General features: G+C 48.0%; 1 protein-coding gene and 1 long non-coding RNA gene across 4 annotated transcripts; one reads left to right on the forward strand and one right to left on the reverse strand.

Annotated features, from left to right (window-relative positions):
* Positions 1–318: 318 nt before the first annotated feature.
* LOC108874233 (uncharacterized) lies at positions 319–4912 on the reverse strand. 3 transcript variants are annotated; one of them, XR_007811356.1, is made up of 7 exons: positions 4804–4911; positions 3751–3823; positions 2124–2235; positions 1565–1976; positions 1261–1412; positions 1030–1067; positions 319–800 (listed from the first exon to the last, which is right to left on the reverse strand). It is a non-coding gene; the product is annotated as an uncharacterized LOC108874233 (long non-coding RNA). The 3 variants fall into 3 exon arrangements; XR_001959641.2 differs by lacking the exon at positions 1030–1067 and having other exon boundaries at positions 1603–1976; positions 4804–4912; XR_007811355.1 differs by lacking the exon at positions 1030–1067.
* Positions 4913–6517: 1605 nt separating this feature from the next.
* Positions 6518–23597, forward strand: LOC108874232 (ephrin type-B receptor 4b-like). Its single transcript, XM_018662687.2, is given in 22 exon segments — positions 6518–7912; positions 11911–11981; positions 12094–12236; positions 12314–12689; positions 12790–12952; positions 14478–14633; positions 15050–15192; positions 15417–15621; positions 15705–15832; positions 15963–16128; positions 16915–17011; positions 17416–17474; positions 17556–17669; positions 18935–19182; positions 19311–19457; positions 19543–19611; positions 19810–19859; positions 19941–20040; positions 20196–20389; positions 21373–21483; positions 21485–21529; positions 21610–23597. Coding segments are annotated over 22 exon segments (3000 nt in total). The 5' UTR covers positions 6518–7803; the 3' UTR covers positions 21716–23597.
* Positions 23598–23935: the final 338 nt, after the last annotated feature.

Below are 23935 nucleotides of genomic sequence, written 5' to 3' on the forward strand. Positions count from 1 at the left end.
CCACACTATACTATGACATTTTTTGCTTAATTTTTGACACCATACTATACTATGACATTTTTTTGATCATTTTTGACTGCCATACTATACTATGACATTTTTTGCTAATTTTTTGACACCATACTATACTATGACATTTTTTGATGATTTTTGACGCCATACTATACTATGACATTTTTTGATGACTTTTGACACCATACTATACTATGACATTTTTTAACCATTTTTGACTCCATAGTATACTATGACATTTTTTGATGATTTTTGACGCCATACTATACTATGACATTTTTTGATTTTTGACGCCATACTATACTATGACATTTTTTGATGACTTTTCACGCCTTACTATACTATGACATTTTTTGCTAATTTTTGACGCCATACTATACTATGACATTTTTTGCTAATTTTTGACGCCACACTATACTATGACATTTTTTGACCGTTTTTGACACCATACTATACTATGACATTTTTTGATGATTTTTGACACCATACTATACTATGAAATTTTTTGATGATTTTTGACGCCATACTATACTATGACATTTTTTGATGATTTTTGACGCCTTACTATACTATGACATTTTTTGCTAATTTTTGACACCATACTATACTATGACATTTTTTGATGATTTTTGACACCATACTATACTATGACATTTTTTGACCGTTTTTGACGCCATACTATACTATGACATTTTTTGACCGTTTTTGACGCCATACTATACTATGACATTTTTTGACCGTTTTTGACACCATACTATACTATGACATTTTTTGATGATTTTTGATGCCTTACTATACTATGACATTTTTTGGCCGTTTTTGACGCCATACTATACTATGACATTTTTTGAGCGTTTTTGACACCATACTATACTATGACATTTTTTTAACAATTTTTGACTCCATAGTATATTATGACATTTTTTGATGATTTTTGATGCCATACTATACTATGACATTTTTTGACCGTTTTTGACGCCATACTATACTATGACATTTTTTGACCGTTTTTGACACCATACTATACTATGACATTTTTTGATGATTTTTGATGCCTTACTATACTATGACATTTTTTAACCATTTTTGACTCCATAGTATACTATGACATTTTTTTGATGATTTTTGACACCATACTATACTATGACATTTTTTGACTAGATTTTTGACGCCATACTATACTATGACATTTTTTGATGATTTTTGACGCCATACTATACTATGACATTTTTTGAGCGTTTTTGACACCATACTATACTATGACATTTTTTGATGATTTTTGACGCCATACTATACTATGACATTTTTTGATGATTTTTGACGCCATACTATACTATGACATTTTTTGACCGTTTTTGACACCATACTATACTATGACATTTTTTGATGATTTTTGACGCCTTACTATACTATGACATTTTTTAACCATTTTTGATGCCACAGTATACTATGACATTTTTTGATGATTTTTGACGCCATACTATACTATGACATTTTTTGATGATTTTTGACGCCATACTATACTATGACATTTTTTGAGCGTTTTTGACACCATACTATACTATGACATTTTTTGATGACTTTTGACACCATACTATACTATGACATTTTTTAACCATTTTTGACTCCATAGTATACTATGACATTTTTTGATGATTTTTGACGCCATACTATACTATGACATTTTTTGCTAATTTTTGACACCACACTATACTATGACATTTTTTGACCATTTTTGACGCCATACTATACTATGACATTTTTTGACTGTTTTTGACACCATATTATACTGTGACATTTTTTGCTAATGTTTGACGCCTTATTATACTGTGCCATTTTTTGATCCGTTTTGACACCATACTATTCTCTGATCATGGACAATGTCTCTCTCATCTTTGACAAGTCTCAGCAATCATGGACAATGTGTCTGATCGTTGATGATGTTGTGCATGAAGTGATGACACCTGGAGGAAATCAAAGAGAAACATACAAAGGAAAATGATCAGTTACTTTTATGATTACACTTTTTTGATTTACTTAATACTGAACATAAACAGTTAAATGTCAGTGCTCTGTGTTGGACAGCTGATGTAAAGCTGTTAGTGAATTACCTGGAGGCCTCTGTCCTGGTCTCAAAGAACTTCTTCACTGTAGGAAGACTCACTGCGATCATGGACGACGTTTCTGTGATCGTGGACTATGCTGTAGACAAAGCGGTGACACCTGGAGGGAAAAAAGTTGTAAACATCAAATACTGCAAAATACAAGCAAGTGTCTGATGTCATTTTTTTCAACACAACCTGGGCTATGTCATTGTGTATGTTTCACTAATGCCACATGATATTATAAATAGATCTAAGACCATAAACCCACACGTGTCTGTAAATACAGTCTGTAGTTTCTGATTGGTTTACGCAGTCAATATGGCTGCCATGAGTTCCGTTAATTAGAGCACAGTAAAAGTTGTTTGAATAATAAGTAATTCATTAATCAGGAAATATTATATAATATAAAGGAATAAGGACATATTCAACATCCCAGCTGAACCAGAACATTTGACAAACATCAGAGCAGCTGATTACTGTCACATATAACATGAAAAACATCTTTAACCCTCTGAGGTCTGGGCCACTTTTGTCAGTGTATTTGTGCCTCGGACCTCTTACTATTTAAAGAACTGTATAAATCCAATACTGTAAGATACAAGCAAGTAACTGACAGATGTGAGATGACTGTTGTTGTGATATGGCGCTATATAAATAAAATTGAATTGATATCATTTTTCTCAGCACAACCTGGGCTATTTGAATTATTATTTTTATATTGCCACATTTTTCAACAGAAGAAAACAAGTGTTGCAAGTGTGTAAGTGTTTGGAGTCTAAATTCATGTAACCCAAGGTAAAATGAAGTCTGTAGTGCACACATAGGCAGAGATATTTACTATTTACTACTACATACTACTATTTACTATCTTGGCAAATAGTTTTACCACTGAAGTGTGAAGCCGTGCTAAATTAGATCTCTAAATGCTCAGGACACAGCATAAACGTAGTAAGTAATGTCTGGAAATCGGGGATCCGCCATATTACGACTCTCATTGGATCAGCTGTTTCGCACGGTTCAACAACACACCTGATGATTGGTTTACACAGTCAATATGGCTGCCATGAATTTCATTAATCAGAACATGGTAAAAATAATTTTGATGTTAAATTATGTATCAATAAAGACGCAAAACACGGATTTATCGACTTGTTTTTTCCCTGGAAATACCGAAAAATGACACCGGGCTCCATGATGGATTACAAAGCCCCTCGAAGGAGCAGAATCGCAAACGAGGGCTTGTTGTAAAAGAAAAATAGAGTGGAGCATGGCAGTTTTTAACGTAAGCTTCTACACAAATGTCTTACAGAAATATTAATGAAAGTATCAGACGAGTACTTCAGAGGGTGAAGAATCTATAACAATAAATATTTCAGGAAAAATGATCTTCAGTCTTAAATTTCTGTTTTAACTGTCTGTCAACAGATCACTGCAGGAATCCTGAATATTACTGTAAATTCTAGTTCAGTTCACAGGCAGAAAACGAACTGACATCGACTTTTTAAAGATGATTAGAATCATGATGAATCTGTTCTTATTATATCCAGTACTAAACTCATTAAATACCAAGGATTTAAACATTAACACATGAATCATTGAGCTCATCTGGAGAGTAAATGTTTTGGACTCAGACCTGTTTGTCAGATGAGATCTGGTGTTTGTGTCCAGGCTGCAGCAGCTGAACCTGGAAAACACCTGGAAAACACCTGGAAAACAAAGAACAGTTCACCTGAACAGCGGAGAACACAACACTGAAAACTAGAACCAACCACCCAGGTGAATAAATTCATTCTGTTACTGTGACTTCAGGAGAAAATCAGTGTTTACATAGTTTTTGTAAGAATTTCTAACAGAGACCTGCTCAGACACTGACGCTGTGACATCACTGTTACATCACTGTGACATCACTGATACATCACTGTTACAGCTCAGTCAATAACATACACCACAGTGGATCAATGATCACAATGACAGACACACTAGTGATGGGTCCGGCAACACCGATGCGTCGAGCTCATAGAGCAAAACCCCGTGTCGGTGCGTGTATCGCTTTAAGAAAGTCATGTGACCTATACAGGAACTGCATCGAACTGACACTGACGCCAAACTGTGTTTATAAGGAAGCGCCTCTGTCAGCGGGATGACGGGTTTAGATAACCTTTGACAACGTCTCGACATCGAAGTGGGCAGGCAGACCAACAGTGCCACAGCTGATGCCATCCAGGAGCTGCAGAGATACCTGGCATATGAAATAATACCATAAAATACAATGAGTTAAATTATATTATTGTTTATACTGGGTCATCAAATCAGTGTCAGATGAGCCTGTAGGATTTTTAAGGTCCAGCAGGTGTCAGTATTCACTAACACACACACTAACAAACAAACAGGGAGGTTCACAGATCACAGAGGCTGCACGGCCTCCTCCACCTCCTCCTCCTCCTTCATCTCCTCCTCCTCACCCGCAGAACCATCAGCATCGCTGGTGACCCCCCCTCATTGTGTACATATATATTTCTATATATTTCTAATTCAGTGTTCTGTTGCTAAGAGACGGGAGCTGGTGTGTGTCTGCACATTCAGCTAAGTGACACTAACAAACAGTTTTCTCATCAGGGAAACACAAACACACTCTGACCCTCCGGTAACGTTCATGCTAACGCTAGCCGCTAACTGTTTACCTTACCCTCACGCAGCAGGTGTGTTCAGCGTCCAGTCTCACTGCTCCGCCGTTAGTTTTAACGTCCAGACTCTCCGGTACCGACGTTTCCTCGCGGCACCGACAAACAGAGGCAGCTGCTCAAACTTAGTTTAAATCTGGTTCCTGACTTCCTGTCTCCGCCCCCCAGAGGCCTCCTAGCCAATGACGAGACACGTCGCAGCCAATGACGACATACGTCCGCTAGTGGCAGAAAAACGCTGATTGGCCGGCAGGTTCTGCTCTGCCTAGCAACCGCCTCTGATTGGTCTTTAAATTCCTCCACGGTGAAGACGGAGAGAAGCTGAGATATGATGTTATCCAGCGCATGGTTTATTATTATTATTATTATTATCATTTTTGTTGTTGTTGTTGTTGTTGTTGTTGTTGTTGTTGTTGTTGTTGTTGTTGTACGTGTCACAGTCCCTCCTGCTGCTGTCAGACTCTGTAACCAACCATCACTTTAATGGGACTGAAACTGGATCCAGGCTGATCCAGCAGGTGGAGACAGATCCTGATCTAAACCTCAGACCTGGCTCACAGTTCCTGGGGAGGGTCTGGAGAGTCCTTGAGGAGGGTTCCAGGGTCCTTGAGGAGACACCAGAGGCTCAGTTTGTCTTTATTGTCACGTGTTAGATCAGACATGTCAAAGCATCAGATCATCAGAGCGTCAGTAAATACAACACTAACTATTCACAGTGTGTGTGAATGAGTGAGTGTGAGTGAGTGACAGTGAGTGTGTGTGTGTGTGAGTGTGAATGAGTGTGTGAGACTCTCTCCTCTTCTTCCAGAATGATCCCAGGCTGTTGATCAGACTCTGTTTCTGGTTTCTGGTCACTGAGTCTTGGTCTTTTATAGGACGTACTGTTTGGCTGATTGGATTCTCTGTCTAATTTATGAATGGATGAATCTGTGTTACCTGTGATCTTCATGTAGACGTGTCATTGTCTCTGTTCTGCTCCAGGTACTGAGATCTGGTTCAGACCTGACTGACCTGTGATGATATGAATCTGAGTCTGGTTCTGGTCTGAATAGAGAGGGGGACTGGGTCTGCTCTGCTGGGTCTGAGTCCTGTTTGATCAGAGCCTCAAACGTCTCTCTCTCTCCCTCTCTCTCTCTCTGGTTGGAGGCGGGTCTATCACCTGTCTGTCAAACTGCTCTCCTCTTCCTGTCGTTCTCTCTCTCTGACAGTTTCCCACAATCCATCTTTCCTCTCTTTTTTATTTCTCTCTCCTCCTCTCCTCCCTCCTGGTTTTTATCTTTATTCCTACTCTCCTCTCCTCCTCTCCTCCCTCCCTCCTCTCCTTTCTCCTCTCCTCTCTCCATCTTTCTCTGTTTCTTGTCTTTCACTCCTCCTCCCTCTCTTCTCCCCCCCGTAGTTGTTTTGTTCTCGTTGACACCTCCTCAGACAAAGACCAGAGAGACCGGGTGGGGTGGGGGGGGGTGATACCTGACCCTCGCCCTTTATCCTCTGACAGAGAGAGGTGTGTGTGTGTGTGTGTGTGTTTCATCTGATGTGACATCATTGTCTCTCTCTCCACACTGACATAATGTCTCTCGCCCGCTCTCACCTGGTTTGAATGGAGCTTCAGGTGTGAAATTTAACCCTGTTTCAACCCCCCCCCCCCTCCTCCTCCCCTCCTCCTCCCCTCCTCCTCCCCCTCCTCCCCCTTCATCAAAAGACATTTTATCACCGGTTTGTGACGTTTAATCGCGTGAATCAGAGAATGCTCTGTTTCCTGCAGCTCTCTATTCAACTTTTACATTGGTCTGCACCAAACTCCATTCAGAAAACGGCTGATTTAAGGTCCGTTAACAGAGCATCAGACTACAGAGCTGCTGCAACATGAAACTGAGGCTCTGAACACAGGACGTCTGCTCGTATTCAACACACAGCACAGGTGACAGGAGGTCACATGACCCCACCTGGACCAGCAGGTTCAGAAAGACCAGGTCCTGATCACACACAGGTCTGATCCCTGAGTCTGGATCTGAAGACCAGACGATCAGTTTGTTATAAACTGATCGATGATCAATGTTCAGTTCTCAGCTGTCCTCCCCTCCACACACACACACACACACACACACACACACACACACATAAAATCACAGTTCAATGAGATGAGTCATTAAATCAGAACAATGATTAATACTGACTGATCATTTCTGAAACCTTATTGATCACACACACATTCTACTGTTTAACCATCTGGTTCATTTATACACACACACACACACATATATGTGTGTGTGTGTGTGTGTGTGTGTGTTTCCTTTTCGTGTCTGTTGGCAGACAGGCAGACAGATAGACAGACAGGTTCCTCGGGCCCCGCCCCCTCTGATGACAGACGGCGCTCTCAGCCAATCACAGGCTGTGTGCGTCTGTGTGGGCGGGGCCTGGGGGCGGAGACAGAAAGTTTGCTCCTGTTGCTTTTGTCCAAAGTTTCAGATTCACCGAGACCACCAGGACCACCGGGACCACGGAGCCGCGACCGGATCTGCCTCTGCTCTGAGTGTGTGTCTGTGAGTGTGTATTCACCCTGTGTGTGTGTGTGTGTTAAAGTCCACCTCCAGCCGCCACACCGACCCCTCTGCGCTCCTCTCTGGGTCCCGGAGTCAGCCGCGCCCCGCTCCTCTGTCCTGGAGGAAACAGAAGAGAGAGAGAGACAGAGAGGGGGAGAGAGGGGAGAGAGGGGGAGGAGGGGGAGAGGACCTCCAGCTTTTCTCTCGGTTTGTTAAAGTTCTCCAGCTGCGGCCTCCATCTTGGAACCGTCCCCTCCATGTTCAGGACTCTGTGATCCCTCCACCCTCGGGTCGGTCCTCGGGTTAAACCACCTCTGGATCTTTTCTCGGGACTTTTCGGCTCCAATGAGGCGCGCGCGGCCGACGGAGAGCGAGCCCAGCTGACGTCAGTGATCAGTGATCGATAGGTGTGGTCGGCCGCGGACGGAGCACGGATCGGGGTCCGGGTCCGACCGGGTGCGTCGGATGGAGGTTCAGCGGGCCCCTGCGGCCCCGGGACGGGCCTCCTCCTGCTGCGGGCTGCGGCTGCTCCTCCTCCCGCTGCTGCTGCTCCGCTGCTGCCGGGCCGAGGAAGGTAAGAACCGACTGACCCCCGGGGGCCTCCGTACACAGCGAGGACCGGTAATACCGATCAATAAACCACCAATGACCGGTGATCAGCACCGACGGGACACAGTCAGACAGATCGATCAGCTCAGATCGATCAGCTGATTGGTTCCTGTATCTGATTACTCTGCTTTAAACTCAGTTACAGTTACAGTTACTCAGATACAGATTTGATCAGTAATAAAACAGCAATAACAGTCTGTCATTGATCACAGACCTGATCAGGTACCGTTACTCAGGTACCAAAGTAACTGAGTAATTTTACTCTGTGGTGTGAGTCTTGTTAGGTCACAGATCAATAATCAATAATTAGTCAGTGTGTGTGGAGTAAAGTTCTGACAGTGAAGAGCTGCTGGAGAATAAACTCACTGAACACACTGAGGTTCTACTGTCACTCTACTGTCACTCTACTGTGTCTGTTCCTCATCAGCTGCTGCTGCTGTTGTTGTTGTTGGTTTGTTGTTGTTGGTTTGTTGTTGTTGTTGTTGTTGTTTTCTTCTTCTCGTCTCATCGTGTGCTGATCAGAGGCCTCGATCAGAAATCAATAATCAGAGTTTTTGAGCTGAAGTAAAGAAACAGAAACATTGAACAGCAGGACACTGCAGCAGGTAATCAATCAATCAATCAATCAATCAGTTAATCAATCTACAGTGAACAGTTAATAACTGTTTGAATCGTTCAGTCACATGATGATTTGATATCAGGATCTTTCTGCTGTTAATGGAAACTACACCAGACTCCATTAACAAAACCAGGGATTTTACTGAGAGCTGCTGGAGCACACCTGTGTGTTTCCTGTGTGTTTCCTGTGTGACACACCTGTGTGTTTCCTGTGTGTTTCCTGTGTGACACACCTGTGTGTTTCCTGTGTGACACACCTGTGTGTTTCCTGTGTGACACACCTGTGTGTTTCCTGTGTGACACAGGTGTGTGAGCTGCAGGTGAAGCTGATGGAGGAAACTGTTCTCAGCAGCTTTAACTACATTCAGCTCAGTTCAGCTCAGTTTTATTCACAGAGCAGTGAATCACAGCAGAAGTCCTCTGCAGTTAGTCCTCATACAGAGCAGGTCTGGACTCTTTAAACCAGGTGTTTACAGAGAGAGACCCAGCAGATCCCCCATGAGCAGGACCAGGAGACAGAGGAGAGGAAACAGTTCCTTTAAGAGGCAGAAACCTGGAGCAGAACCAGACTCCATATAAGGTTCCAGATGTAAGGTGATGCAGTAACACAGCAGCAGTAATGATAGTAATGATCATTAAAGTATTAGCAATACAGCTAACAGCAGTGTAAGTGATCTCTCAGTGCATCATGGGAGATCATGGTCTAGGCTGAAACATCAGCTCAGTGTCAGAAGAAGAAGCTAAGTGCTAACAGCTAACTGCTACATTTACCTGCGCTGTGTTCAGGTGTCATCAGATCAGCTGACTCTGACTCAGACACTGTGATTGGTTGATGATGATGGAGGGTCTGTCTGTCTGTCTGTCTCACTCTGACTCTGACAGCAGAGATTCATCACCATTCACCTGGTCTGTGTGAACAGAGAGCATGATGGGAAACGGTGTGTTACCTTCATGGTCACAGCTGTGCTCAGTAACAGCAGCTTCATTAACCATGTTTACTCAGAGCATCGCTCAGTAAATCCCCCACTCCTGATGTCTGAAGCTTTTACGTGTCTTAAAAAAGGCGGTTGCTAACGAGTGTCTAAATGAGACTACAGAGGTTGTCGGGGACGTTAACATGAAAACCCATCTACTCACCAGTCCACCTTTACAGCCTCGTTGTTCTGCTCCTCGTCAGGTGAGTCAGAGCCGCAGGTCTCACCTGACGAGTCACACACGAGTCTGAAGCTGACTCAACCAGAGAGAGAGAGTCACCAGGTTTATTAGAGAGCAAGTCCCAGCAAGAGACCACACACACACACACACACACACACACACACAGTGTAAACAGTGGATCTGGTGATAAGAGTGCAGGACGAGGACACGGAAATTACCATGACAACGCTGGAGGGATGTTTATACAAGACACTCGCCCAGAGAGAGAGAGAGTGTGTGTGTGTGTGTGTGTGTACATGTAAACCACACACACACTCTCTCAGTGTGTGTAATTGTCTCAGGCTGTGATGCAGATGAGAAGCGTGTGTGTGTGTTTATATAGAGACTCAGTAGCTGATGTGTTCATGGTCCCTCAGGATAAACCATTATCCATCTCTGCTGTCAGGGACTCGGACCTGGACCGAAATAAGACCTAGTCATCCTTTAGACAAGCACTCGGACATGTCAGGCTCTGAGGCCTGGATCGACCTGAGCACTGACTCGGACTCGGACTCGGGTTGAGTCGTAACTGATGAGAAAACAGGAAGTGAACGTGGTTTTAGAGAATCCGAGTTAACGAACCCGAGTCGTTGGTGACTTGGTCCATGTCCAGTTTTTATCAGCACCCTGAGGCGTCAGCCCCGATCACATGACATGACATCACCGTGACATCACAGCCCGCGGCGCCGGAGCGTTCAGGTGCTGCGGGAGATCAGACACCTGAACCTGAGAGGATCCTGCAGGAGGACACCTGAGACACACACACTGAGACACACACACTGAGACACACACTGAGACACACACACTGAGACACACACTGACACACTGAGACACACACACACACTCAGTTACTCTGTGTGTGTGTGTGTGAACATGATTCATGTCAGTCTCACTTCATCAACTCTCTTCAACTGGATTAATGATCTGTAGGAGTGTGAAACACACACTGACCTGTCTGACACACACACACACAGAAACACACACAGTAACACACACACACACACACACACACACACAGTAACACACAGACACACACACACACACACGCTCCCTCTCAGTCATTTCCTCTAATTACTTCAGTCACTTCTCATTTTAATTAACCGACAAGGAGAATTAGTCTGTGTGTGTCTCAGTGTGTGTGTCCTCTGTGTGTGTGTGTCTCAGTGTGTGTGTGTGTCTCAGTGTGTGTGTGTGTCCTCGGTGTGTGTGTGTCTCAGTGTGTGTGTGTGTCTCAGTGTGTGTGTGTGTGTGTGTAATTACAGTGCAGAGAAAGGGAAAGCAGCCATTTCATCGTTCTGCTCGGCAGCAGCTGAGGAATGAAGCGTCCCCGTAATTCACCCTGAGAGTCTGAGAGCTCCTGCTGGTTCCTGCTGGTTCCTGCTGGTTCCTGCTGGTTCCTGTGGTTGCAGCAGGACCTCTCAGACTCTCAGGGTGAATTACGGGGACGCTTCAGCTACAGCAGAACCAACAGGATCCAAAAGAACAAACAGAACCAACAGGATCCAAAAGAACAAACAGAACCAACAGGATCCAGCAGGAACCAGCTCTGCAGGCTCAGATATAAACGTCTTTATCGGTTTGTCATCTGGAACCTGAACAGGAACCGGAACAGGTTCTGTCTCTGAGCTGAGAAGTGTTCACCTGTAGAACTGAACCACCTGAGAACAGGTGTTAACTGGACCTGTCTCTGAAAACCAGAGCTGGACTCAGTCTGAAACCTAAAGAGACTGCAGGTCTTAGTGTGTGTGTGTGTGTGTGTGTGTGTGTGTGTGGGTGTGCTCAGGTAAAGCCTGGTCTCTTCCTCACCTGTCCTCGCTGCAGAGCAACTTTAACTCTCTGTGACAGTGATCTGACTTTAAAGGAGGTCTGACATTTTAATGAAACCTGGACAGCTGAGGTCAGACAGGTGAGAGACAGACAGGTGGAGTCAGTCAGACAGGTGAGAGACAGACAGGTGAGAGACAGACAGGTGGAGTCAGTCAGACAGGTGAGAGACAGACAGGTCTCAGACTGTCTGATGGCTTCACAGGTTCTTAAGAAGATTGTAGAGATTCTTGAACATCCTTCAGTGCTCTGTCTGTCTCTCACCTGTCTGACTGACTCCACCTGTCTGTCTCTCACCTGTCTGTCTCTCACCTGTCTGTCTCTCAGAGGTGCTGATGAACACTAAGCTGGAAACGTCTGACCTGCGGTGGACGACCTATCCTGCTGACGACCCTCAGGTAAACACACCTGCTGACAGTGAACCTGTTAGCTTCAAGCTAACATTTACCACTGATGTCAATGAAGGATGCTAACCCCTAACCCTCTGCCCCCCCCCCCCCCCCCCCGCAGTGGGAGGAGGTGAGTGGACTGGACGATGAGTCGAACAGCGTTCGGACCTATGAGATCTGCTCTCCTAACAGTGCGACGGCCTATTGGCTGAGGACCCGGTGGATCCCCCGCCGGGCGGCGACCACGCTCTACGTGGAGATCCGGTCGGTGTCTTGGACTCAGATTACCGGCTCGGGCTTATTGATGAGTTACTGACGTGTTGTGATTGATTGTTGATCAGGTTCACCATGATGGAGTGTTCGGGCCTGAACCAGCGTCACTGTAAAGAAACCTTCAACCTTTACCACTACCAGTCTGACGCCGACGAGGCCACGCCCACCCACCCGGCGTGGATGGAGAACCCGTACACCAAGGTCGCCACGGTGGCAGCCGACCACCTGCTGTCGGTGAGCCGTGACCGCGGCGGTGAGCGGCGCTCCAATGTGAAGCTGCTGCGCCTGGAGCCGCTGCGGGGGGCGGGGCTTTACCTGGCCTTCCACAGCCAGGGCGCCTGCATGGCGCTGCTGTCCGTACGCGTCTTCTACAGGAAGTGCCCGCCCCTCCGCCGCGCCTTCGCCTCCTTCCCTGAAACCATCCCCCACTCCCTGGTGGAGCAGGTAACAAAATAAAAGCTTCGGCGATGAGTTCACAAAATAAAAGCCCCCTGTGTTGTTGACAGGCTTTTATTTTGAAACTGTGTGTGTGTGTGTGCTGCAGGCTCAGGGCGTGTGTGTGGAGAACGCCGTGACGCCGCCCGGTGAACAGTCACGGCCTCCCAGCATGCTCTGCGGCGAGGACGGGCAGTGGGTGGGGCAGCCGACGTCCAGCTGCGCCTGTCGCCCTGGATACGAGGCGGGAGAGACGGACGTCCGCTGTCGAGGTGAGAGAGACTCCTCATCCACGTTCATACACGTTTCACATTAAAGGCTCAGTGACTCGGACTCGATGAGACTCGTTCAGGTCACAGAGAGAAGTCGTGTCTCTGTGTTTACAGATCTGTGTCTTTATTGATCCGTTATTTCCAATCAGAGCTGCTGCTGTTTGTAACCACTGACTGAACGAACCAATCAGAGCTGCTGCTGTTTGTAACCACTGACTGAACGAACCAATCAGAGCTGCCGCTGTTTGTAACCACTGACTGAACGAACCAATCAGAGCTGCTGCTGTTTGTAACCACTGACTGAACGAACCAATCAGAGCTGCCGCTGTTTGTAACCACTGACTGAACGAACCAATCAGAGCTGCTGTTTGTAACCACTGACTGAACGAACCAATCAGAGCTGCTGCTGTTTAACACTGACTGAACGAACCAATCAGAGCTGCGCTGTTGTAACACTGACTGAACGAACCAATCAGAGCTGCCGCTGTTTGTAACCACTGACTGAACGAACCAATCAGAGCTGCTGCTGTTTGTAACCACTGACTGAACGAACCAATCAGAGCTGCCGCTCAGCTTCCATCTGGAAACTTTTTAACTTTCCGTTAACGACACCAGTGGACGCCTCCTCACTCATCACGGCCTACGTCAGCCTTTGACCTTTGACCCCGAGCCTCTGGTTCTGCTCAAACAGTCGACAGCTTCCTGCTCGTTCTCTTCTTCATGTGAATATTTAACTGCGTTCATCACAGAAGCTCTGATAAACAGAGCTCATCCACCAGGAATGTGTCTGTGAGGGGGGTGAGGAGGGGTGAGGGGGGTGAGGGAGGAGGGGTGAGGGGGGGGAGGGGGTGGCTGTGGATAAAAGCTGTGGAGGCGACAGACGTTTGGTTGTTGTAGTTTCCTGTTATTCTCTGTGAGGTCAGAGGTCAGCTGACTGCAGCCAGGATGTGCTGCAGCAGTGACACCGGGGGGGCACACTCACACAGAGGGGGGGGGGCTGAGTGAAGAGGTCATAGGTCAACCTCTGCAGGACACACACACACACACACACACACACACACACACACACGGTCGGCTGCTTGGCGGGGGGGCGGCACTGATGACATCATGGCAGCACTTTCCACATCCTGTCGAAGCCAAGGTCACTTCCTGTCTGTGATTGTCTCTCTGATCCTCCGTCCGTCACTCCTCTCTCTCCTTCCTGCCCGCCGCTCGGCCACGTTGGTTCCTCCTCGTAGGTTCTTCATCGTTGGTTCTTCCTCGTTGGTTCTTCCTCGTTGGTTTTGATCAAACGCAGGAAACAGGTCTGTCATCAGGGACTATTTCCAGCGGCGGATGAATCCACATGAGGCTGCGGTGAGTGTTTGTCGCAGCAGGACGGCGAAACAATGGAGCTCAGCAGCTCAGAGGAAGAGGATCCACCAGAGACCTGGTCTGAGTCTGAGCTGGACTTCCAGACCTGTGTTCATGTTTAAATAAAGTTTTAGATGCTAATGCTAACGCTAACCGGTCTCTCTCTCCTCAGCCTGTCCGTCAGGTCAGTTTAAGGCCGGATCAGGACCTGGGGGGTGCAGTCCCTGTCCAGCCTACAGCAACACCCAGATCCCAGGCTCCGCCTACTGCCCCTGTCGCCCCGGTTACCACCGAGCCGACTCCGACCCGCCGCACGCCGCCTGCACCCGTAAGCCCCGCCCCCTCCTCTCTGTGAAACACTGTATACACACACACACACGCCCCTGTAACTGCGTCGCCCCGGGCAACGACAATTAGAGCAAATTAACAGGCTCATTACCTCAGAGTGTGTGTGTGTGTGTGTTTCCTTACCTGAGTGACCCTGAAAACACACACACAGGTTTCAGGTTTCTGTGTGTGTGTGTGTGTGTGGTGTGTGTGTGTGTGTGTGTGTTGTTTTTTTCTGATGATGAAACACACAGGTTTCAGGTTTCTGTGTGTGTGTGTGTGTTGTGTGTGTGTGTGTTCTTGGATCTAAACAAAGAGCAGCTGATTCCACAGGAATGAAATCACAGAGTCCATCAGGAGGTTTTTCAGAGTCTCTGAGTCCAGAGTGACCCCTGACCTCTGACCTCTGACCCTCAGGCCCCCCCTCAGCTCCCCGCTCCATTGTGAGTCAGATCAACGACACCATGGTGACCCTGGAGTGGAGCGAGCCGCTGGACCGAGGAGGACGAGGAGACCTGACCTACAGAGTCCTCTGCTCCAGCTGTGGGACCAGCACCAAGGTACGAGACCGGGGCCCAGTTAGACCAGAACCATCAGGACCACTTAGAGCAGAAACATCAGGACCAGTTAAACCAGTTAGACCAGAACCATCAGAACCAGTCACACCAGAACCATCAGAACCAGTTAGACCAGTTATACCAGAACCATCGGTCAGACCAGTAACAGAGGTTGGTCTCCTCTCCTTGGCTCCGCCCCTGACCCTGCCCCCTCCTCTCCTCCTCAGGGATTGGTCGGCTCCTGCTCTCCGTGTGACGACAGCATCGTGTACCGCCCGGTGCAGCGCGGTCTGACTCAGCGGCGAGTCGTGGTCCGGGGGCTCCGCCCACACACCAGGTACACCTTCACCGTCCAATCCCTGAACGGCGTCTCCGCTGTGAGCCAATCAGAGCCGGCGTCCGACCGAGTGAACGTCACCACCAGCAGAGACGGTGAGCAGACGCCCCATCACTTCCGTCACAGTATTGATAACCAAAGGTGTACTGATCAGTGATTGGTCCGTCTGTGTGTGTAGTCCCGCCCCCGGTGTCCAGCCTGAGGAGGGCGGCGGCCTCAGAGACCAGTCTGACCTTAGAGTGGACCCCCCCTCTGCTGCAGAACCAGTACCAGGTCCTGGACTACCAGCTCCGCTACAGCCCCAAGGTCCGCGCACACGCACACACACACACACACGCACACACACACACGCACACACACACACACACACACACACACGCATACACACACAGGGTGGGCGGGGCTGTGATGTAACTGCTGATGTCACTGTCATCAGGACGGCGAGGAGGCGGGTCAGTGGCAGTACGTGTCCACCAGGTCTTCTTCGTTGGTGCTGACGGGGCTGCAGAGGGCCAGCAGGTACCAGGTCCAGGTCCGGGCTCGGTCCCAGGCCGGATACGGGTCGTTCAGCGCCGTGAGCAGCTTCAACACCCACCCCGACGGTACCGGACTGAAATCAGTTCTGAAACTTAGTCCAGAACTTCATCTGTTTATTTTCAGACAATTAATCAGTTACAGGTTTTAAACCACTGAAGAAGAACCAAGTTTGACACCAGCAGGTGCTAACGTTAGCCAGCTAACCTAGCTAACGTTAGCCGGCTAACCTAACGTTAGCCAGCTAACCTAGCTAATGTTAGCAAGCTAACCTAGCGAATGTTAGCCAGCTAACCTAGCTAATGTTAGCCAGCTAACCTAGCTAATGTCAGCACCCGCTGGTAGCAGCAGGTCTCCCTGATATAAGCTCTGGGTTTTACAGGTGTTTCTTATTACGAGCCACATCTTCATGTTTCAGTCGTCGTTCTTTCTGTGCTGCTCAGAAACAGTTAAAACTGTTAAAGTAGTTAAGATAGTTAGGATAATTAAGAGAGTTAAGAGAGTTAGCCATAGCCGTTTATTTTCTCCTTATCCAAAATCAGCCAGCTGAAACCAGCTTTTGTCGCCTTATCTGAGCAGCACAGAAAAGAACTGAAACAGCATGAAACACACCTTTAGTTGACAGACGTGTTTGGTTGTTGTTGTTGTTGTTGACGTCTGTTGGAGAAAACATCAGTTGTAGTTTTAACAAAATAACAACAAACGCCACAGTGTGAAAACAAGATGGAGGCGACCTCTGTCCACAGCTGAGATCAGAGCAACAAACCTGACTTTCTGCTTCAAACTTGTTTTTGCTGCTCAGAAACATCTGTTGTTTATTTGTTGTTTGTTTGTTTGTTTGTTGCTTGTTGTAGGAGTGAGTAACTCTCATGTGGTGGTGACGGGTGTTCTGGTCTCCATGGGGATCCTGCTGCTCATCGCCGCGGTGATGGTCGCCGTGTACTGTTACCGGTGAGTGTGTGTGAGTGAGTGTGTGTGTGTGTAGTGTGTGTGTGTGTGTGTGTGTGTGTGTGTGTGTGAGTGTGTGTGTGTGTAGTGTGTGTGTGTGTGTAGTGTGTGTGTGCAGGATGCCCCTCCCCTCCCTGCCTCAGCAGAACAATGGCTGCCTGACCTCAGGTTCAGACGGAGCAGGGCGGGACACCACGACTATATTAAGACGGAGAAACACGACACTGTGAGAGAGAGATGGAGAGATAGAGAGAGAATAACATTCCTCTGAGAGAGAGAGAGAAGGATGTGTGTCTTTGTCTCTTGGGAAATGAAGAATCCTGCAGCTGCTGAAAAACTAAAGACCTGTCTCTCTCTCTCTCTCTCTCTCTCTCTCTATCTCTCTCCCCCCTCTCTCCCTCCATCAGCAGGAGAAGGAGGGCTGCAGAGATGAGGGATAAGAGTGGACACTATCAGATGGGACAGAGTGAGTACAGCTCCATCTTTCACATCGTCTCTCTGTCTGATGGTGATGATGTCACTGATGATGTCACTGTCGTTTCCGTAGCAATGAAGGTGTACATCGACCCGTTCACCTACGAGGACCCTAACGAGGCGGTGAGGGAGTTCGCCAAAGAGATCGACGCCTCCTTCGTTAAGATCGAGGAAGTGATTGGAGCAGGTAAGGCAACGCTGTACGAAGTCTGTACGAACTCTGTACAAAGTCTGTACGAACTCTGTACGAAGTCTGTACAAACTCTGTACGAACTCTGTACGAAGTCTGTACAAAGTCTGTACGAAGTCTGTACGAAGTCTGTACAAACTCTGTACGAAGTCTGTACAAACTCTGTACGAACTCTGTACGAAGTCTGTACGAAGTCTGTACAAAGTCTGTATGAACTCTGTACGAAGTCTGTACAAACTCTGTACGAACTCTGTACGAAGTCTGTACAAACTCTGTACGAACTCTGTACGAAGTCTGTACAAAGTCTGTACGAAGTCTGTACGAAGTCTGTACGAAGTCTGTACAAACTCTGTACGAAGTCTGTACGAAGTCTGTACGAAGTCTGTACGAAGTCTGTACAAACTCTGTACGAAGTCTGTACAAACTCTGTACAAACTCTGTACGAAGTCTGTACAAACTCTGTACAAAGTCTGTACGAACTCTGTACGAACTCTGTACAAAGTCTGTACGAAGTCTGTACAAAGTCTGTACAAAGTCTGTACGAACTCTGTACGAAGTCTGTACGAACTGTTTGAGCAGGCAGGAAGTGTTCAGGGCTCAGACTCGGAGCTGTGCGTCTGGACGAACAGAAATGTTGTTGTTGTTTCTTCGGAGCTGAACTCTGCTGGGTGTTAGAGAGGCTTTTATTTTGTAATGTCTGCCAGAAGAGCCTGTGACCTTTGACCCCTGAGAGGAGAACGTTAACTTTCCCATCGTGAGGAGAACGAGTGTCGAGGCTGTAAAAACATCTGATCTGTTCTCGGACCCAGTCCTGGGTTATTAAAGACAACAACAGAGAGAGAGAGAGAGAGAGAGAGAGAGGGAGAGAGGAGTGTAACTGTGTGTTACTGTGTGTGTGTGTGTTACTGTGTGTGTGTGTGTTACTGTGTGTGTGTGTGAGTGTGTGTTACTGTAACAGTAGTACTCTCTGGCGATGACATTACTCAGATGTAACTGGATACCTGTTACCGTGGAAACAAAGGTGAGGTGCAGACGTGTGTTAACGAGTCTTAAAGGAACAGGACGCCTGTTCTCTGCTCTGATTGGCTGCTTCAGTCTCTGTTGCTGTGACCTCGTAGAGCTTGTTAGCTTACATCGACACACGTTTCCACCTGGTTACTATTTGATCACATCCTGACGTACCTGTCCAGGTGAGTCCAGACAGGTGTGTTCTGTTACTGTGATTATATTGTAACGATCAGCGGCCCGTGTTACCTGTCCAGGTGAGTTTGGGGAGGTGTGTCGCGGCCGCCTGAGGATCCCGGGCAGGAAGGAGAACTACGTGGCGATCAAGACGCTGAAGGGCGGCTACACCGAGAAGCAGAGGCGGGACTTCCTGTCGGAGGCGTCCATCATGGGTCAGTTCCAGCACCCGAACATCATCCACCTGGAAGGTGTCATCACCACTTCCTGTCCCGTCATGATCCTCACCGAGTTCATGGAGAACGGAGCACTCGACAGCTTCCTGAGGGTGAGACAGGTGGAGGTTACAGCTCAGTCTTTACCTCTGACGAACTCTGCTTAACCACAGCTCTACCTGTCTGTCTGTCTGTCTACCTGTCTGTCTACCTGTCTGTCTGCCTACCTGTCTGTCTGCAGATGAATGACGGACAGTTCACCACCATCCAGCTCGTTGGGATGTTGCGTGGGATCGCGGCGGGGATGAAGTACCTGTCTGACATGAGCTTTGTCCACAGAGACCTGGCTGCTCGCAACATCCTGGTCAACTCCAACCTGGTCTGTAAGGTGAGACAGTCTGCCTACCTGTCTACCTGACCCACCTGTCTGTCTACGTGTCAGTTTAATAAACAGTCCTAACTCTTGTTTCCAGGTGTCGGACTTTGGTCTCAGCAGGTTCCTGACTGAGAACTCCTCTGACCCGACGTACACCAGCTCTCTGGTGAGTCACAAGCTAACAAGCTAACTAGCGAGCTAACAAGCTAGCAGCCAGCTCTGCTGTGATTGGTTCTCTGTCCTGGCGTCCCTCAGGGTTCAGTTGTTGGTCTTCTGTGTTGTCTCTGCAGCAGAACCTCTCCTTTATGCTTTTATTTTGAAAGAACTGCTGCTAGCAGCGAACTGACTCTGTGTCGTTTCTCAGGGAGGGAAGATTCCCATCCGATGGACGGCTCCTGAAGCCATCGCCTACAGGTGAGCGTCGGTACTGCAGCGGGGAGAAGTGCACTAATTATGTTTCATTTAGTGATGATCTAATTATCTGACTGATTACAGGAAGTTCACGTCAGCCAGTGATGCGTGGAGCTACGGCATCGTCATGTGGGAGGTGATGTCATACGGAGAGCGACCGTACTGGGACATGAGCAACCAGGACGTAAGAAACCTTCACCTGTTCACACCTTTATTCTGACAGGACAACAACGTCCTCTTTACAGAACACCGCATGTCTGTCTCTCATCTGTCTGTCCCTCACCTGTCTCTCACCTGTCTCTCCCTCACCTGTCTGTCTCTCACCTGTCTGTCTCTCAGGTGATTAACGCCATCGAGCAGGACTACCGGCTGCCCCCGCCCCCTGAGTGCCCCGCCTCTCTGCACGCGCTCATGTTGGACTGCTGGCAGAAGGAACGAGCCAATCGGCCGAGGTTCTGTGACGTGGTGGCGGCGCTCGACAGGCTGATCCGAAACCCCGCCTCCCTGAAGGTGACGCACCCAGAGGGCCCCAGGTGAGGCTCGTTAACGCACCTTGTTAAGGAAAGAGAGGAGGGGGAGGAGGGGTTTGATTGGCAGCTGTGGAATGCCATTCATGCAGCAGCTGGTGACTCCAGGGGTCAAAGGTCAGGCTCTGCCATGGAGACACAGGCGGGGGGCGGGGCTTGTGGGGCAGCCATGCTGTGTGATTGACAGCTGTTTATACAGACAGAGGTGTTTACAGGAGCAGGTGCAGAGCAGCTCACATTCCTGGATTAAAGAGACAAGCAACATCCTGTCTGCCTGTCTCACTGCCTGTCTCACTGCCTGTCTGTCTCACTGTCTGAAATACTTTATACATATAATGTATCTGTGCTGCGTTCAGGAACATCAGTCAGCTCTTCAGGCTAAACCTGTCTCTGTACACGTTAATCACCAGATGAAAACCTGACTCCTCCTGCAGGTCTGGATCTGTGCAGGACTGATCTGTGAGGTCTGGATCTGTCAGGTCTGATCTGTCAGGTCTGGATCTGTGCAGGTCTGGATCTGTCAGGTCTGGATCTGTCAGGTCTGGATCTGTCAGGTCTGGATCTGTCAGGTCTGGATCTGTCAGGTCTGGATCTGTCATGTCTGATCTGTCAGGTCTGGATCTGTGCAGGTCTGGATCTGTGCAGGTCTGGATCTGTCAGGTCTGGATCTGTCAGGTCTGGATCTGTCAGGACTGGATCTGTCATGTCTGATCTGTCAGGTCTGGATCTGTGCAGGTTCAGAGAGGACAGGATCAGTTCACCTGCAGATGTCGACTCATGTCTGAGTCTGACCAGTGAGTCTGTCTTTGTCTCTGAGAGTCAGATGTTTCCAGTCTTTATGCTAAGCTAAGCTAAGCTAAGCTAACCAGCTGCTGTAGCTTCGTGTTATACCAGAGTCTCTCTGGTCAGCGTTGTCTCACATATTCCTGCAGGTCTGATCCTGATCCTGGTCTGTTTTCATTGATCCGGTCTCTGTCTCCGTCTCTCAGCTCGTCCCAGCCTCTGTTGGACCAGCGCATCCCCCCTCCTCTGTCGTCCTGTGGTTCGGTCTCTGAGTGGCTGCGAGCCATAAAGATGGAGCGATACGAGCAGAGCTTCCTGCAGCCGCTTCACCAGCCTGGACATCGTCTCCCAGCTCAACACAGAGTGAGACACTGATCAATACGCACGATCAGCTGATCAGTCTGTGGTTTCCGTCTCTAACGTCTCTCCGTCTGTTTCCATAGAGACCTGCTCAGAGTGGGCGTGACCCTCGCCGGCCACCAGAAGAAAATCCTCTCCTCCATCCAGACGCTCAGGATACACAAGACCCCGCCCACCCTGCTCTACTGACCAATCACAGCCCTGTCCCGCCACACTCAGGAGTCTGAGCCCCGCCCACTGTCAGTCTGACCAATCAGAGAGCCTCAGGAGCCACAACGAGACGCCCTGAGCTCTTCCACAGCGAATCAGAACTCTTTAAGCTTCACCCCCTTTGACTCAGGTGCAGAGAGACTCCACCCACCTCGTCATTCTGACCAATCAGAGCACAGGACAGAGTCGACACACAGCGTTCTGCTGCTCAACACTCAGGACATACGAAGCCCCGCCTTGCCAAACCACTCCGACCAATCAACTGCTCAGGAAACCCAAAGCTCCTCTGATTGGTCATTTAATAATCCTGCCCTGAACCTTGGACCAATCAGCATCCAGCACAGCAGGGAACAGGAAGGATTATCGTTGCTCGTTGGATCAGATCAGGACGAACCTGATGAACCTGAAACAGGAAAAGCACAGATTCACTTTTCTGTTGGAAATTTAAAACCTGAGATTAAAACAAAGCCGTTAACGGATCAGACGATGGTCCACACCGAAGAACTGGATTTTAATCCTGGATACGAGTGAAACCTCATCTGTGGATCTTTGAAAACTCTGTCAGGAATAATCTGGATTTCAGAAAGTTTTTTATAAATTCATCAAGGATGTGAATATTTTAAATTCCTGAGGAACATCAGGACGTCTGAGTTTCATTCTGAGGAATAATCTGAGATGGTCTCTGAAAACACTGCCTGAGCTTTCATGGAAATCCCTGAAGAACTTTACCTTCAAGGTTCATCCACTTCACTGTGATTCCTCAGGTGCTGAACTCCCTGAAACTCTGGGAGAAAATCTCCGTCACATCACAGGTTTAAACTGAAATCATCGTCGTCCGCTGACGGTGGATTTAAAGTCGTCAGATGTCGTTCACTGAGTCTGGGTTCACACTGAAGGATCTACCAGGTTCAAACCTTAACGTGGTACCACATCTAAACTGTTTCAGTGTTGGACCTGGTCTCAGTCTGATGAACTGAACTGATTGTAGACCTGTTTTTGTATTTTAGCACTTTTTGTACCTGATATTTGATCACGATCATGTTTTTTACTGAACAAACATTTCAGAGTCTGTTGTTTCCGTTTTGTAAAGAAAAACTCGAGGACCAAAGATCGAATCTGAAGTCAGTCAGTCTCCGTCAGTCTCCTTGGTCCTTGGTCTGTCCGGTCAGACGCTGATTGATCTGCTGACTGAGCAGAGGATCGTCTGTCCTCAGCTGCTTCTCTACGTTCTCAGTCTGTATTTCAACATCAGCTTCAGGTTCAGGTTTATAAACACCTGAAAGCTTCGGTTGGTTCAGACTGTAATGAATAAAGCCATAAAAACACCCTGAAGAAAAACCTGCACAGCTTCATGAACTCTGCAAACATTCCTGTCAGTCCTGCCGGAGAAGCTCTGATTAACTGAGCTGTTCCTCTGTCAGTGAACGCAGCATCAGACCTGTTGGATGAGTCAGGTCCTGAACCTGATGAAGACTCAGCTTCAGGTCTTGTTGAATCCAGTCCTGAGCCACTGATCCCTCGTCTTCCATTGTTCTCAGAGCTCATGACATCACTGCAGCAGAAACACCTGGTCCAGGTTTACTGAGCGTTAGCGTTAGCGTTAGCATCAGTACAGACTGACGTTAACCGTCCAGGTGTTTTACAGTGTCACGCTCTACGTTACCTGCGTCCGGTCTGATCGACCTGCTTCACCTGACCTGCTGCTGAGCAGGTGAGTCAGTGACACCTGACGCTCAGGTAAAGGTCAGTGTGACACTGACTGACCTCAGGACTCGCTGACGCCTCAGGTCTCTGTCCTGTGAAGAAATGAGAATGTTGTTCGTCTCAGCCAATCACAATAAAGATCAGTCGTCCTGTCCAATCACACGTCCTGCTGTCAGTTTGTTTCAGGTCCTGGTCTCCTGAAAACCAGGATCAGTTCTGGTCCTCTCCTCCTCCCTCCTCTCTCCTCCTCCTCCTCCCTCCTCCTCTCTCCTCCTCTCTCCTCCTCCCTCCTCTCCTCCTCCTCCTCTCCTCCTCCTCTCCTCCTCCCTCCTCTCCTCCTCCTCCTCTCTCCTCCTCCCTCCTCCTCCTCCTCCTCCTCTCCTCCTCTCTCCTCCTCCTCCTCCTCCTCTCCTCCTCTCTCCTCCTCCCTCCTCTCCTCCTCCTCCTCCTCTCCTCCTCTCTCCTCCTCTCTCCTCCTCCCTCCTCTGTCCTCCT

Source organism: Lates calcarifer, unplaced genomic scaffold (assembly GCF_001640805.2).
Source record: "Lates calcarifer isolate ASB-BC8 unplaced genomic scaffold, TLL_Latcal_v3 _unitig_5261_quiver_791, whole genome shotgun sequence".
In the NCBI taxonomy this organism is placed as follows: Eukaryota; Metazoa; Chordata; class Actinopteri; family Centropomidae; genus Lates; species Lates calcarifer.